The sequence below is a fragment of the Dasypus novemcinctus genome, chromosome 26 (genome assembly GCF_030445035.2).
Source record: "Dasypus novemcinctus isolate mDasNov1 chromosome 26, mDasNov1.1.hap2, whole genome shotgun sequence".
Classification (NCBI taxonomy): Eukaryota; Metazoa; Chordata; class Mammalia; order Cingulata; family Dasypodidae; genus Dasypus; species Dasypus novemcinctus.
Window position 1 is genome coordinate 52,884,781 of NC_080698.1, and position 14,125 is coordinate 52,898,905.

The following is a 14,125-nucleotide window of genomic DNA, read 5'->3' on the forward strand; positions in this document are numbered from 1 at the left end:
CATTCTGCCCGCGCATGCGCGCCGCAAGGCCTCCTGGAAAAGGTAGTCCGAGCAGGGCTAGAGGCCACAAAACAGCAACCTAGGAGGTATACCCCTGGTGCGCCTGCGCATTGCAAGGTTTTCTGGGAAATGTAGTTCATGCCACCGGGAGCGGCGGCGGGAGGTGCGCGGCCTGCTGGGAACTGTAGTTCCTGACTGAAGGGTCGTGCTGGCGCTGGAGGGCGCGGAAGCAGGCGCGCGGTGGGCAGGCCTGGAGGGGGCGGGTCCGTGCGGGCCTTGAGCCGCACGCCCCACCTGAGGAGAGGTCACGGCGTGGAGCAGCCGCCGCTGCCGCTGCTGCGAGGTCTGAGCGCCTGGCTGCAGCGATGGCCTACTGCCGGGAAGAAGGTAGGAAGAGCGGGCGGGCGCCTATGGAGACCGGCCTACGAGGGCCCGCAGGGGACACGCCACCCCGGTCAGCCCCGTCAGGTCCCGGCGTTCTGCGACCCCACCGCCTGCGCGGCCAACCCGAGGTGCGGCCTGAGGCACCCTCGAAGGGACCCTCGGGAGAGGGCCGGACGGGGGGGGTCGTCACTCGGATTTGTAGATGAAAAAACCGAGCCTCTGGGAGGAACGGGGCTGGTCCAAGGTCACGATGAGGCTCGAACCCGGGCCTCAGAAGGAGCCGCGCTCGGGGGATCAGTACGCTAGGCCCGGAGGGTGTACGGAGAGTGCTGGGCTCGTAGCCTGGCCCGGGAGGGGGAATTGGTTGCTAGTAATTATTACTCTGGTGCTCACCACAGAGCACGTGTTTCCATACTGCGCGCGCCTAGTAACTGTCCCGAAATCTTGCCGCTCGGGTCACGTGCCGTGCTGCGGTCGGTGTCGGAAGCACCAGCGGGAACATTTATTTAGGTCCTGCTACGCATCGGGCACGGGGCAAGGGGCTTTCCGTGATTGCTCTCCTGGATCGCTCAGCGACCGAAGTCAAATTCTGTAATCCCCATTTGCCGACCGGAAGGGCAAGTTAAAGGCCCAGCGGGGTTAAGCGATTCGGCCGGAGTCGCGCCGCCGGGGAGGAGTGGCGCTGGGGTGTGAGTGCCGGCGTTGTCCTATCCGGCGGGCGCCGCGCGGATTCCGGGCGCCCTCTACAAAACCCGGCTTCCCTCGCCTCTCTTCCCCCGTTCCCTCTGCCCAGGAGCCCACCCTGGCGCCTAACCCCGGCCCGTTTCCAGCCTTGTAAAGCGAGGAGGTGGACTTCATTCATTCAACAGCTGTTCATGAGACGCCCTTTCTGTGCCCGTGCAGGGCAGTGGGGGGATTCGTAGAGGAGAAAGCCGAGCCTCTGGAGTAACGGGGCTGGTCCCGGGTCACAGTCGTCCAAGGTCCAAACTCCAGAGAAAGCTGGAGCTCCTCCAGAGATTTTTGGCCCCCCTCAGTTTCATTGAGGGAATCTGAAGCCCGGAGAAGGGGGTGACCTACCCGAAGTCAGACAGCTAGTTAGGGAAAGAGTTCCATGTAGAATTCTAGGCTGTTCCCCTGGTGCCCCAGCCTGCTTCTAGAAAGCCTGTGATTACTATTTCCATTAATTAATAATTAATATCTGCTATAAACAAAAGTCCGCTGCTCTCACCAAATTATATGTTAGACAGTGGGTCTCTTGTCTTGTTTTTAATTTGCATTCTCTGAGTCTCTCTTTCTTTATTCAGCAAGTAATTTTAGAGCTTGTTAGGTATAGTGAAGCTGTAAGATAAATACCACCCCTCCTTGTTCCTGAGGCTTTTACAGGGTCAATGGGTTTTCTGAGAAGGAAGGGCAGTGTTCTGCCACCAAAGCATGGAGCCCTGTCATTTCCTGGTTCAAGGGTCTCTTTTTCTTAGTTAGGGAATGAAAATTAAAAGCACTCACTGTTAGGCCTTTCTTAGTTTTTATCTTACCCATACCACTGGCTCTAAAAATGCCCCCAACTTTTTGTTTTTCTACCTACTAATCTTTTATGTTTTCTCTGAGACTTAGAAAAATGACCTCAAACTCCTTATTCAAGTGTTTACATGATCTTTTCCCTGCCTTCACCTCCAGCCTCATTTCCTACTCCCTTACCTTGGCTGCTCCCCCTAAACTTTTAGGCCTCCTGGCTCTGCCCCTCCGTCTGCCTGGCACATCCTTCCTCCAGCTCTTCCATGGCTGGTTCCTCATCCATCGTCTCCTCATAGAGGCCTACTTTGACTTCCTGTGTCTTTCACCCTGAGTTCTATGAATTGCTTTGTTAATTTTGTTGTTTTATTTCCTGCCTGGCTTCCACGGAGCTGAAAGAATTAGTCAGGCTATATCCCCAGCAACCAGCACAGGACCTGGTATACAGTAGGCATTCAAATCTTCATCATATGAACCCATGCTCATGTCTGCTCTCTGTTCTGAGCGATGACTTGCCAGTGCTAATTGACTTTAGGGGTCCACCAGCTACCCAGTCTTCAGGTTAAAGGCCTTAGTTTGCCATTCCCTATTGTAGACTCAGCCTCCTTCTCAGGCCTTGGGCCACTCTCACTGTTCAGTGTCAACTCCATCCTGTTCCTTTCTTTAGTTTCTACCTTTCCAGCATGGTCTATCCTCTCCTATTCAGTTAACATAGCAAACATTTATTGAGCACCTACTATGGGCCACCCACAGGCACATAGTACCTAGCGAGGGTGCCATAATCTCTGCCTTCTTGGCCTCTAGTGGAAGAGATGGGCATGAAAACATCAACAAATGAATGTGTAATTGCACACTGTGCTGAGTGGCAGGAGAAAAAGCCCAGCCATGATAGTTTAACAAAAGTCTCTGCAGGGTCAAGGAAGGCTTTTCCTAACTGCAAGTATTGTCATTAGCTACAAGGCAGTTGAATTTCATTCAGTGCCGACTACCCAGACTTCACAGGTTAGGGGCAACCCGAGGCCACCTGCACTACTGGCTACAAATTCAAGGGTTTCCACCATCCTTGGGTTCAGAAAGTTGCTAGAACAACTCACAAAACTCACTGAAAGTGCTATACTTAATTACTAGAGTTTTTATTATTGTAAAAGGATATAGTGTAGGAGAAACCAAAAGAAGAGACACATGGGTTGAGTTCTGGGAGGGTCTCAAATGCAAGCTTCTTTGCCTTTTCCACTTGGAATTGGAACAGGGCATCCTCCCGGCATAATGGTATATCATATATCAAGTGAGCTTCAACTGTCCTAAGTTTATATGAGGTTTCACTATACAGACATAATTGATAGAACTCAGTCTCCAGCCTCCCCTTCTCCCCCAGAGGTCAGGGAGGTGGGCTGATGTGACCTGGCACAAAGCCCCAACCCCCTAATCCTATGGCTGGTCTTTCTGGTGGGGCCAGCCTCCTGCCCTAAGACGACAGGTGTGACTGGCCCCACCCTGTTATCTCATTGGCTCTGAAAGGTCAGGTGCGGTCCAGAGGGTCCACGAGGAATACCAACATTCCTATCGTGAGAAAATTCTAAGATTTTAGATGGGTACCTCCCAGGAGCCTGGACCAAGCTCCTTTCTGGAGGCCAGATTCATTATTATATAGCAGCTTAGTCTTAGAGGCTTCATGGACAGAGGTAGAGTATGGGAGGGGGTGATCCGGTAGAAAAAGCAGTTGATTCTGAGCCTAATCTAGAGTGGGCCTTATGGAGGAAACCAACCTAGAAGTGTACTGCCCAGGGACACAGGACCATACAGTTCACCCAACACGGGGCAAGCAGAGGGATGGCCAGAGAATGGATTAGGATATCAGTGAGAAGGAGAGCAGATGTAGCTCAGGTGATTGAGCTCCTGCTTCCCATGTATAAGGTCCCGGGTTCAATCCCTGGTACCTCCAAAAAAAAAGTGAGGTTTTCAAGAGCCTTACTATCAGAGCTAGTGAATATAGATTCCTGAGGCTGAACTCCTGGCTTCTTTTTAACCCTGAGTGACTGTCTTGTAATCATGCTAGCATGAGATAATCTCTCCTGCTTGAATTGGAGAAATAGGTAGATTCCAAAGGACAAATTCTTGTGGACCCTTCAGTGTTGATCTTTTGTGTGTGGGTGTGTGTTAGTATATAAATGTACACCTACACTTAGGTATACACATTTGCTTGCGGTCTTAATTCTAAAATGTAAAAGATTAATGAATTGAATACTACCAATATTCAGTTTAACACTAATCTGGTAGATGGTATTTGAGTGAAAATTTTAATTGTCCTCTTACAGAGAATGTGCTTCAATGCCAGTACAGGTTCTTTTATGTTAGCTGTACCTGTGCTACCATTATTTGACGTCCACAGTCATCCAAGGCCAGTCTCTGAATGACTGAGAAACCTTTGCTTTGCCCCATGGAGCCAGATTGGGAGATCATTTGGCTTTTACTAGCTGTGAAGGCATTGTTTCTCTATTAAATTCACCTTAGTTCTTTTCTCCCATGATCATTAACCTCTGTTTAGAACTCAAAAAGGATATGAGGTAGTTATCGACCTCCTCCTGAATAGGTTTGTTTTTTTAGATTATATTGGAAATAAAAGCACAAGCATTTATATTTATCTATAAAGTCCCTGAGAAATTTTGTGAGAAATACTTGTGTAGCTCACTGCTCGAAGCCTTCTAACTGCCAGTCGTCCATCGTAAGACTAGTTCTTTCAGTTACTTGTGTTAAGGGTAAACAAGCTTGTGCTTGCATCAATATCATCTGCTTTTAAGCATTCCAGAAAGCAGAGGCCTGGGATACATACAGTCATCTGTGTGGGGCGGGTGCTGGAGACAGTGAGGGTCCAGGGCACACTCGGGGTCTTTCACAGGGTTTATGTGCCTGCTCTGCCTTCATTAACTGTGCCTTCGGGTCAGTTCCTTACCGCCTCTGAGCCTCCATTTCCTCTTTCTGCAAAAAGTAGATAAAAGTAAATCCCCACATCACAGGGTTGGCATGAGGATTAAATGAGCCACTGTAGTAAATGCATAGCATGGGGCTTTAAGTGTTTTAAAGATGCAGTTATTTTATTCAACCTTGCTCCACATGGAAGTGTGCAGAAGGGCACGTGTGAGGACTTTGCTGTGTGGGAGGGGCCTGAAACTGTGGGATTGTGCCAAGTACTCATTTCCAGACCTGCTGTGTATCACAGTCGCCTCTGAAGCCTGTGAGCAGTCTAAATGCTCCAGGGAGCTTGATTCTGCTTTTTTGGGCCTGGGCCTGGGTCTTACCATTGGCCTGGCCTGCAGTCTTGGTAAATAAAGCTGTCCGAAGCTGAGAATTTGGCATAAGCATTTTTGCAGACTGCTTTCGAGTGTTTTGTAAACTGTCCGTAATGACCAAGGTCATCAAGTATGTTAACGTGCTTGGCCGCTTGGCCCAGATCCTTTCCCAGGCCGCATGGGAAAAGCAGCCTACTCTGAAATAACATGTGAGGTGTAGAGGCAGAGAACAGTTTTGGGAGCAGAGACCTCAGGTGGTGGCTTTTCCAGATCTTATACCCTAAGAGTATCACCTTATTATTGTTCCAAGAAAATGTTTTCATGCAATTTCGGATCTTAGAGCTTTATTGAGCAATTCATGAATTGGGCAGCATCCATTCAGGAAGTAGAAGGGAGTACTGTCCAGGGATTGGAAAGGGGATGCATCTGATCAGCTCGCTCTCCTGGGCTGAAACAGGCTTATCACCAGTTCTATAGGATGCATTCCATTGTTCCGTTTTCTCAGAACGCCCTTGCAGGTCAGTTGTTTGCATCTTCCAGAAAATCCTTTTGGCGTCTCTGGTACTTTACCTAACACTGTCCCCCATATGGGAGTACCTGTGCAGGTATGGAAAGAGAATAAAGCACCTTTCTTCTTTCCCCTGAGCTCCCTGATGAGAGGTGCCTCAACCTTTTTCCTTGGTTTCCCTTAGCATACCTGTGGCAGAACTTTCCTAAATATAAAAGCACTGTCTCTGGTGCCCCTGTCCAAGGGCTCCTGTGGATGGTGGCTGGAGAAGTCTCCATAAATACTAGGCACTGCCCATCCCATTGCACGTCTTCTGGGGTCAGGATGGGCAGTCATTAGGGCCATGGAATTTGCCCTTGCCCTTCACTAGGTAGTACCCAGTAGGTTAGAAGAAAGATCCTATTTATTCACTTAATTCTAAGGATGGTTGAGGGATTGGGTCAGTATTTATTGTATGAAGCATTTATTCATGCATGAGGCTTGCAAAGCTCTCAGACAGTGCCCTTGTCATGGTGAGTACTGTGTGTCAGCTGTCACCCTTCTGTGTGTAGAAAGGCTGTCCATGCTGTGGACGTGCAGACACAGAGCAGGGTTCATATTCCAGTTCTGCTCCTTGCTGGTTGAGTGAACTTGGGCCAGTCACCCCCAGAACTTCAGACTTGCCATTGTAACATGGGGTACATACTGCTACCACCTTCTCAGGGTGGTGGGAAGGTTGGCAAGGCCCAGAGATGGTTCAACCCCAATCCTTGCTCTCCAGGGTCAGGCAGGGAGAACTGATGAGCATGCAGCATACTGGGAACTGAGGAGGTGAGCAAGGTGCTTGCTTATCTTCCAAAATGGAAGCTACCTGGCAAAAACCACTGTGGGGTAAACTGATGCTCAAAGTTTGTAGGAAGGTGTGAAGTCACGTGTGGTAGCCACAAGGTATAAGGGAAAGAACACATGAGGGAGTTGGGTAGGGGAGGGCCCTGCCTTGCCGCTTCTAACCGGTTGATTTTCAGTAACTGCTCTGGGCCTTGGGTTTCTGGCTCTGTAAGATGGGAGTGAGGGCATTTATACTTTATAGGAGCTCCGTCAGGTATAGATGAGACAAGACCATTAGGAGCCCTGGGGAGAGCAGTTCGATGGGGCCACCTCACTCTGGGGTTTCACCTGGGATATTCTTCAGACTTTGTCTGTGTGGCTGCTTTGGCTTTAGGAACGATTCATCGCTCTTGAATGAAACATTTCTTCCTCTGTTCTCCAAATGCTAGGGAAGGATAGAATCATATTTGTGACCAAAGAGGACCATGAAACTCCAAGCAGTGCAGAGCTGGTGGCCGATGACCCCAATGATCCATACGAGGAACATGGTAAGTGGTGTGTGGCCTCCCAGGGACCCATAGGCTTGTCCTGGGGCAGGGGGTAATTCAGTAGTCATTTTTTTCTTTCCCGTTTTGTCCTAACCAATCCTACTTTTGAGGTATCCATCTGCAGAGTTGGGGGTAGTCTGAAGACTGCCCTCATTCTGACAATAATTGCAGGCTTCCGGGGTCTCTAAGATCACCTTCAGGTTCTGATAATTTGCTAGAAGGACTCATAGAACTCACTGAAAGCTGTAGACTCATGGTTGTGGTGTATTACAGTGAAAGGATACAGATTAGAATCAGGCCTATGGGGCAGTGTCCAGGAGAGTTCCACGGGTGAAGCTTTAGTTGTCCGCTCTCTGTGGAGTCCTGGACAGTGTAAACTCCTCCCAGCATTGCTGTGTGGTGAGACAGTATGCACGAGTATCGCCAACTGGGGAAGCTCATCTCAGCCTTGGTGTCCAGAGTGTTTATTTGGGACTCAGTCACATAGATATTGATTGTTAGCTGCTCTCATGACTGTCCTTAGTCTCCAGCTCCTCTGGAGATCTGGTTGATATGACCTGACCCAAAGTCCCCACCATAAATCACATTGTTGGAGAGTCTGGTGTGGCCCGAGACCCCCAGCTAAACAAAAGACTCTCTTAGCTGGCAGAACATTCCAGGGTTTTAGAGATTACTTACCAGGGGCAGGGATGAAGTTAACTTCCTATTAAACGTCATCTGCACCCTGAGCCATCGCTCAGGCTGTGAGGTCACCTCTCTCAAAGCTGTGAGGGAGTGGAGTGTGCGGAGTGCTTTCCAGCCCTCATTCTGACACACTTCCCTGGCCTTTAGGCAGAACACAGGTTTCTCCTTACTGAAGCCCTTCCTTCCCCTTTTGTTTCCAAGATTTTGCACTGACTAAACAGGTTGAATGTTTCTCAGTGATGACTTTTTGAGGGAAGTTACCAGGGGATTCTTCACTACAGGTAGTTAAGATGACAGGGATTCTCCTGCTCAGTCACGCTCCTAGTCACATCTCCAACTTTCTTAGCTAGCAGGCACATAAACAGTTACACACCTTGTTCTGGGAGGTAGTTGAAGGCTCTGCTCTCTCTTTGGGTGCTCCAGCAAGCACCCTGCATGAAGAGTCCACTCAAGCTAGATGGCCAGTATCTCAGCAGCAGGCCTCAGCTGGCCTAGTCAGTGCTTGGCGCTAAATGCCCCACCGGGTCCCTTGGGCCTGAGGAGCCACTCCAGAGGCTGAAAAAGGGTTAGCATTCTGAGAATGACAGGGCCAGGAATCATCTTGAACCAGTGCTCTTTTATCAGGAAAAATCAATCACGTGGAAAGCCTAGTTTCCCTTTCTTTGTTGTCCCTGATGTTTTCTTTTTTACCTGCTTCTATCATTTATGGCGTGTCTGTTTAGACACCATGGAAATTTGTCTCATGCCCTTTTAGTGGATAATAGGATAAAGAAGCTGATAAAACACCCAGGTTCTGAGCTTGCAATTGTGAAATTACTACGTGGATCAAGTAGGTCACCAGCTTGGGCTTGCATCCTGGCACTCTGGGGCTCAGTGGCTGGGGTAGTGCTTGGAGCAGCTACAACTACCAAAAGAGAAGAGGGCAGGATTAATTGTCATAGAATCAAAAAGCCAGGAGAGCCTTAAAGATCTCCTGGCCCCAGTGGGAAAACAGGGCCAAGGAAGAGGGGGGGACTGGCTTAGGAAGTTAGTGACAGGGACTGGAAGGCCAGGCCTTTGAGCACATGTGTGACAGCATACTGTATCAGAGGCCAGACTGAAATGAACATGCTGGGGCTACTGTCACGTGTCATGTGAGCTGTGTCATTCTGGCTCACCTTCCCTTCAGAAAGTATGGAACAAGTACCCCTGCAGACCTGAGTTATAATTTTCAAGTGTCAGTATTATACTCTATTTCTTTTGGAAACTGGTTGTACATGTTTGTAAGCAGATTTGAACCTCCAGGGGGCAGCACTTCTATATGCCAGCACTGAAGAGTCCCTGAGAGGCAGGGAGAGGTGGTGTGGGGTTAGGGGGATGGGGCATGGGCTCTGGGAATCCTACAGGCCTAGATTTGGACCCCACCGAACCTCAAAACCTCGTGTATAAGCTGCAGTTAGCAGTGCCTCCTGCAGAAGATTATCAAAAAGACTGTGTGAATTTCTGAGTGTGGAAAAATAACTAACATGAGAACTTACTCTGCAGCTAGGCATGGTAAGATGCCTGCTTGAGGCAGGAACAGTACTGATTGCCATCTCCATGGTTACCCCGAGTTTACAAATAAGGAACAGCAGATTTATTGAGCAATGAAGGTTCCTGAGTAGAATTGAAAGGCAGGACTCAGCCCAGCACCCCAGGACTTTGGACAGTAGCTCTGAGTGGCATGCATGCTCAGGGCCTTCGTGTGTGCTTCCACTGGGCATTTAGAGGCTCCCCTCCTCCCCCGCAAGGAAGTTGTGGTAACAGGTGTGGGGAGACCCACCTTTGGTTCAGACTCTTGTTTCCTTTCATTTTAAAATTATTTTTTAAAAGTTTACAAATATCTCCTTCCCGACTCCCCTCCCCTGTCCCCTGGTAACCTGTGTTTATCTCTGTGAATCTGCTATTTCTAGTTCTCTCTTAAAAGTGGTATTTTACCATATTTATTCTTCTGTACCTTGCTTATTCGAGCATGTTTTCAAGGTTCTTCCATGTTCTAGCATGTCTCAGAACCTCCTTTTTCTTATGGCTGAATAACTCATATTCTGTTGCATGGGTAGACCACCTGTTGTTTATCCACTCATCTGCTGATAGACATTTGGGTTGTACCCACCTTTTGGCTAGTAGGAATAATGCTGCTATAAACATTGGTATACCAGTATCTATTTGAGATCCTATTTGTACATTCTTTGGTTATATACCTAGAAGTGAAATATAGTATAGTATAGTAATTCTATACTTTGCTTTTTGAGGAACTGCCATATTGCTTTAGAGCTTTCTTAAAGAATGTGCTCTCCATGTCTATAGAAGACTCAGGTACCAAATTTCTACCTGAGTCATATTTCCATGTATCACAAGGCTGAAAATAAAGCCACTGTCTTGAAAGCTTGTTGGAAAACCAGGAAATACTAGGTGTTAACAGAGGTCAAAGTTAAGAAAAAAATGAAATTCAAAAGTAAAGGGCCTATAGAATATGAAAAATGAAAATCCATCTGTTACCACCGCCAAAGCAGATGTACAGTATGATGGTTTGGTTCCTATTCCTCCAGGTTTTTAATTTTTGCAAGAAGGGAATTTTACAAGAAGGAAATCCCACCATCCTGGACTGCCACTAGCCTTTTTGTTGTACTGCAGGTCTTAGACTTCTTTGCACATCAGTGTAGCAGCACCAGACAGTTTATCAGTTCCAGACTGTGCTCAGCTTCTAAGGGCAGCAGCAGATTGAGAGGGGCTTGGGGGCCAGGGAGCACTGGTGGGTGGTCCAGTCCTGAGCATTTGCTTGGGAGGGAGGGGTGGCAGGCAGGCAAGGGATTAAAAGGGGATCCATAGTTCAGATCCTTAAAGTGGGGCTTTCAAGAAGCTTCTCCCTAACCATCCAGGTGATCACTTCTTCTTTGGCTGGAACGGTTTCCAGGATTTAGTTCTTAGAGCAAGCACAACCCCTCAGCACTGGGAAGTGGCTTAGTATATAGATCTGTGCTGCACATGGAGAAAGGTGTCATTCATGCCTTCTCTCTACGTGTCCCGAGAACGCTGGGTTTGTGCCAGGCATCTGAATCTGATCCAAACTGAGGTCAGTCCACAGGTGAGTGCTCGCCAGGCAACAGCTCACAATTGCTCTGCGCCTCCTGAGTGGCCTGTGAGGACCGGGCCTGGTGTTACATTTTCTGAAACCTTAGGGAAAATCGCTTACATTCGTTTACATGTCTTCTTGTTCCAGGGTTGATACTGCCAAATGGGGACATTAACTGGAACTGCCCGTGCCTTGGGGGCATGGCCAGCGGCCCCTGTGGGGAACAGTTCAAGTCGGCCTTTTCCTGCTTCCACTACAGCACGGAGGACGTCAAGGGGTCAGACTGTGTAGACCAGTTCCGGGCCATGCAGGAATGCATGCAGAAATACCCGGACCTCTATCCCCAGGAGGATGAGGAGGAAGAGGAAGAGAAGAAGTCAGCAGAGAGTGTAGAGGAAGCAGTTCCTGCTGGTGCCACTGCAACCAAAGAGGAGGGGTCAAGCTAATGAAGGCCGTGAGGCTCTGGGCTCCCGGCCTTCCATTTCAGATTGATAGGGACCTTTTGCAAAATGCCTTTCGGTTGCTCACCAACAAAGTGTCTTTCCTTCTGTTGTTCTGTGCACTGTAATGTACAAAATAACTTATTTTGATGATTGAGCTCTTGGCCCCTTATATATACACTGAAAAGACGGGGGTTTTGTGCATGTGTGTCCCATTCAAACCCATCAGCAAATGTAGCTGCCATTTTGAATTCTCTTTTCTCAGATTGTCCTGAATTTTGCCACTTTGAAATAATGTGCTGAATAGTCTCAGAAACCACAAATCATCACACAGAAGTGTTTCTTGTGTGTGAGTTGATTTCTTCTGACCCATCATATCCCTTTTAGTACATTTAATTCCCCTTTGGGGAATGAAACAAAAATGTCTTCCTTTAAAAAATGCCAGAGTGAGGTCATTCCTAATAGAAGAGGCCAGATTATCAGATATTTATTTCTCAAAAACCGTTTTGACCTTTTTGTATATGAGGAAGTACTGTGAGGTTATTAAATATACTTCATTCCTGATACATTTTGGTTTCCGTTTTTGCATTGAACTCCAGATTTTCTACACTTAGAAGGTCGAGACTTCGATCCTCTGATTCACAGTCTCTAAGTGAAGGGAAAGGCTGGTTATCTCTGTTCTTATTATTCAGGAAGCCCTGGTTTGGGTCCTGTTGACACTGATTCTGTCTCAGCCGGCTCAGGTGCAGTGTTCTTGAGAGGTGGGGACCTCCTATTACCAAAGTAACAGCCAAGAGTGAAAATGCTGGGAATTAAGTGCCCAATTAAAAGGAAAAAAGAGATTTCTACCTGATTTTTAATGTGTCCTTGGTGTTTACTAGTTAAAAAAATATTTTTGATGTAAGGAAAAATAAATTAAGAAAAGTTCTTTTGAAATAACTTTTTAAAGGTATTGGTAAACCAGTTTGAGTTTGTTAAAATTTGCTGTGTTGAGTTCAAAGCAAGTTGACTTTTATAATCTGTGAGGCAGATGCCTTTATAGTCAATCCATGAAGTGGGAAAGCTCTGAGGAACTGAAACCCTTGCAGGCTCAGTAACTCGCCCAGGGTGAGTGCTAAACAATTTTTAGACTGTTGGACAGTAATGCCTTTATTTGTCCTAAAAAATGTATTAATTGTTTATTGCTATGTAACACATTACCCCAAAACCAGTGGCTTAAACATCTTTTGCATCACAAGCTCTGTAGTCAGGAATCTGGGCACAGCTTACCTGGGACTCCTGGCTCTCAGAAGGTTGCACCGAGATGTGGGCCAAGGTTGCCGTTGTCCCAGGGTTGGCCTGGGAAGGATCTGCTTCCAAAATCAGTTTGTAGTGGGTTGCTGGTCTGCAGTAGGAGATCAGCTCTTCACTGGTTCCCTATCATGTGGGCCTCTCTTCAGGGCTTATAACATGGCAGCTGGCTTCCCTCAGAAAGAGCAAGAGAGGATGAGCAAGACAGAAACCAGAGTTACCTTGTAACATGTTTTCAAAAGTGACATCCTTTCACTTTGATCATACTCCGTTGGAGCAAGTCACTGGGTTCAGCCCACATTCCAGGGAGGGACAGAGGCATGACTACTAGAGATTGAGGTGACACCGGATTAAAGCTCTGCAGCACACTTAAAATATGAGGAGTAGAGAAGAGGAGATGGCTCTAGCAATTGGCTCTCATCTACCATATAGGAGGTCCAGGGTTTGATACCCAGGGCCTCCTGGTGAAGGCAAGCAGGCCCACATGGCGAGCTGGCCCACGCAGCAAGCTGGCCCAAGCCGAGAGCTGGCGCAGCAAGATGATGCAACAAAAATAGACACAGAGGAGAGACAATAAGAGACTTAGCAGGGAAGCAGATTTGGCCCAACAGATAGGGCATCCGCCTACCAATGGGAGGTCCAAGGTTCAAACCCAGGGCCTCCTGACCCATGTGGTGAGCTGGCCCAAACTCAGTGCTGATGCACGCAGGAAGTGCTGTGCTACGTTGGGGTGTCCCCCGCGTGGGGGAGACCCATGCGCAAGGAGTGTGCCCCGTAAGGAGAGCCGCCCCTTGTGATAGAAGCACAGCCTGCCCAGGAGTGGCGCCATACACACGGAGAACTGATACAGCAAGATGATGGCAACAGAAAGAGACAGATTCCCAGTGCCACTGACAAGAATGCAGGCAGACACAGAAGAACACGCAGCAAATGAACACAGAGAGCAGACAACTGCCAGGGGGGTGGGGAGAAGGGGAGAGAAATTTAAAAATAATAATAAAAAATCTTTAAAAAAAAAAAAAAGAGACTTAGCAGACCAGGGAGCTGAGGTGGCGCCAGAGAATGATTGCCTCTCTCCCACTCTGGAAGGTCCCAGGATTGGTTCCTAGAACCACCTAATGAGAATACAAGCAGACACAGAAGAACACACAGCGAATGGACATGGAGAGCAGACAATGGAGAGGGGGGAGAATAAAATTAATTTAAAAAAATGTGAGGAGTGGGAAAGCAGATGTAGCTCAGTGGTTGAGCACCTGCTTTCCATGTATAAGGTCCTGGGTTCCATCCCTGGAACCTCTAAAAAAAAAACAAAGGAGTGATTCCAATGCATTAAGAGATAAAACTAGTATCTGCATCCATAACATGGTAAAAACTTGCTCAGGAGCCCAAATACCTGGACCTGGCCAAATGTGGGGCTGTATAGCCCCATGAAGGGCCCTTGTGACTCTTAACCTCATACAGAGCCTTTCACATTAAAAAAAAAAGTTCCAATGCAAATTTTGGTCACAACAAAGGTGTTAATTCGTTTTGTTACCATCTCACGTCTCCCATTTCTTTGCTGCACTTTAACAGTCCTC

At 47.9% G+C, this 14,125-nt stretch overlaps 1 protein-coding gene across 1 annotated transcript; it reads left to right on the forward strand.

The window, feature by feature from the left end:
* Positions 1–270: 270 nt before the first annotated feature.
* Positions 271–11,824, forward strand: CHCHD4 (coiled-coil-helix-coiled-coil-helix domain containing 4). The gene is made up of 3 exons (XM_004469163.4): positions 271–387; positions 6,945–7,043; positions 10,966–11,824. The coding sequence occupies exons 1-3, from the start codon at positions 366–368 to the stop codon at positions 11,262–11,264; spliced, it is 420 nt and encodes a 139-aa protein (XP_004469220.1). The 5' UTR covers positions 271–365; the 3' UTR covers positions 11,265–11,824.
* Positions 11,825–14,125: the final 2,301 nt, after the last annotated feature.

Excerpts from the sequence above, each read along its gene's own strand:
- CHCHD4 (XM_004469163.4), top strand. The coding sequence starts at position 366 with ATGGCCTACTGCCGGGAAGAAG. Across the intron at positions 388-6,944 it reads GGCCTACTGCCGGGAAGAAG|GGAAGGATAGAATCATATTT; the intron begins GTAGGAAGAGCG and ends TCCAAATGCTAG. Across the intron at positions 7,044-10,965 it reads TGATCCATACGAGGAACATG|GGTTGATACTGCCAAATGGG; the intron begins GTAAGTGGTGTG and ends TTCTTGTTCCAG.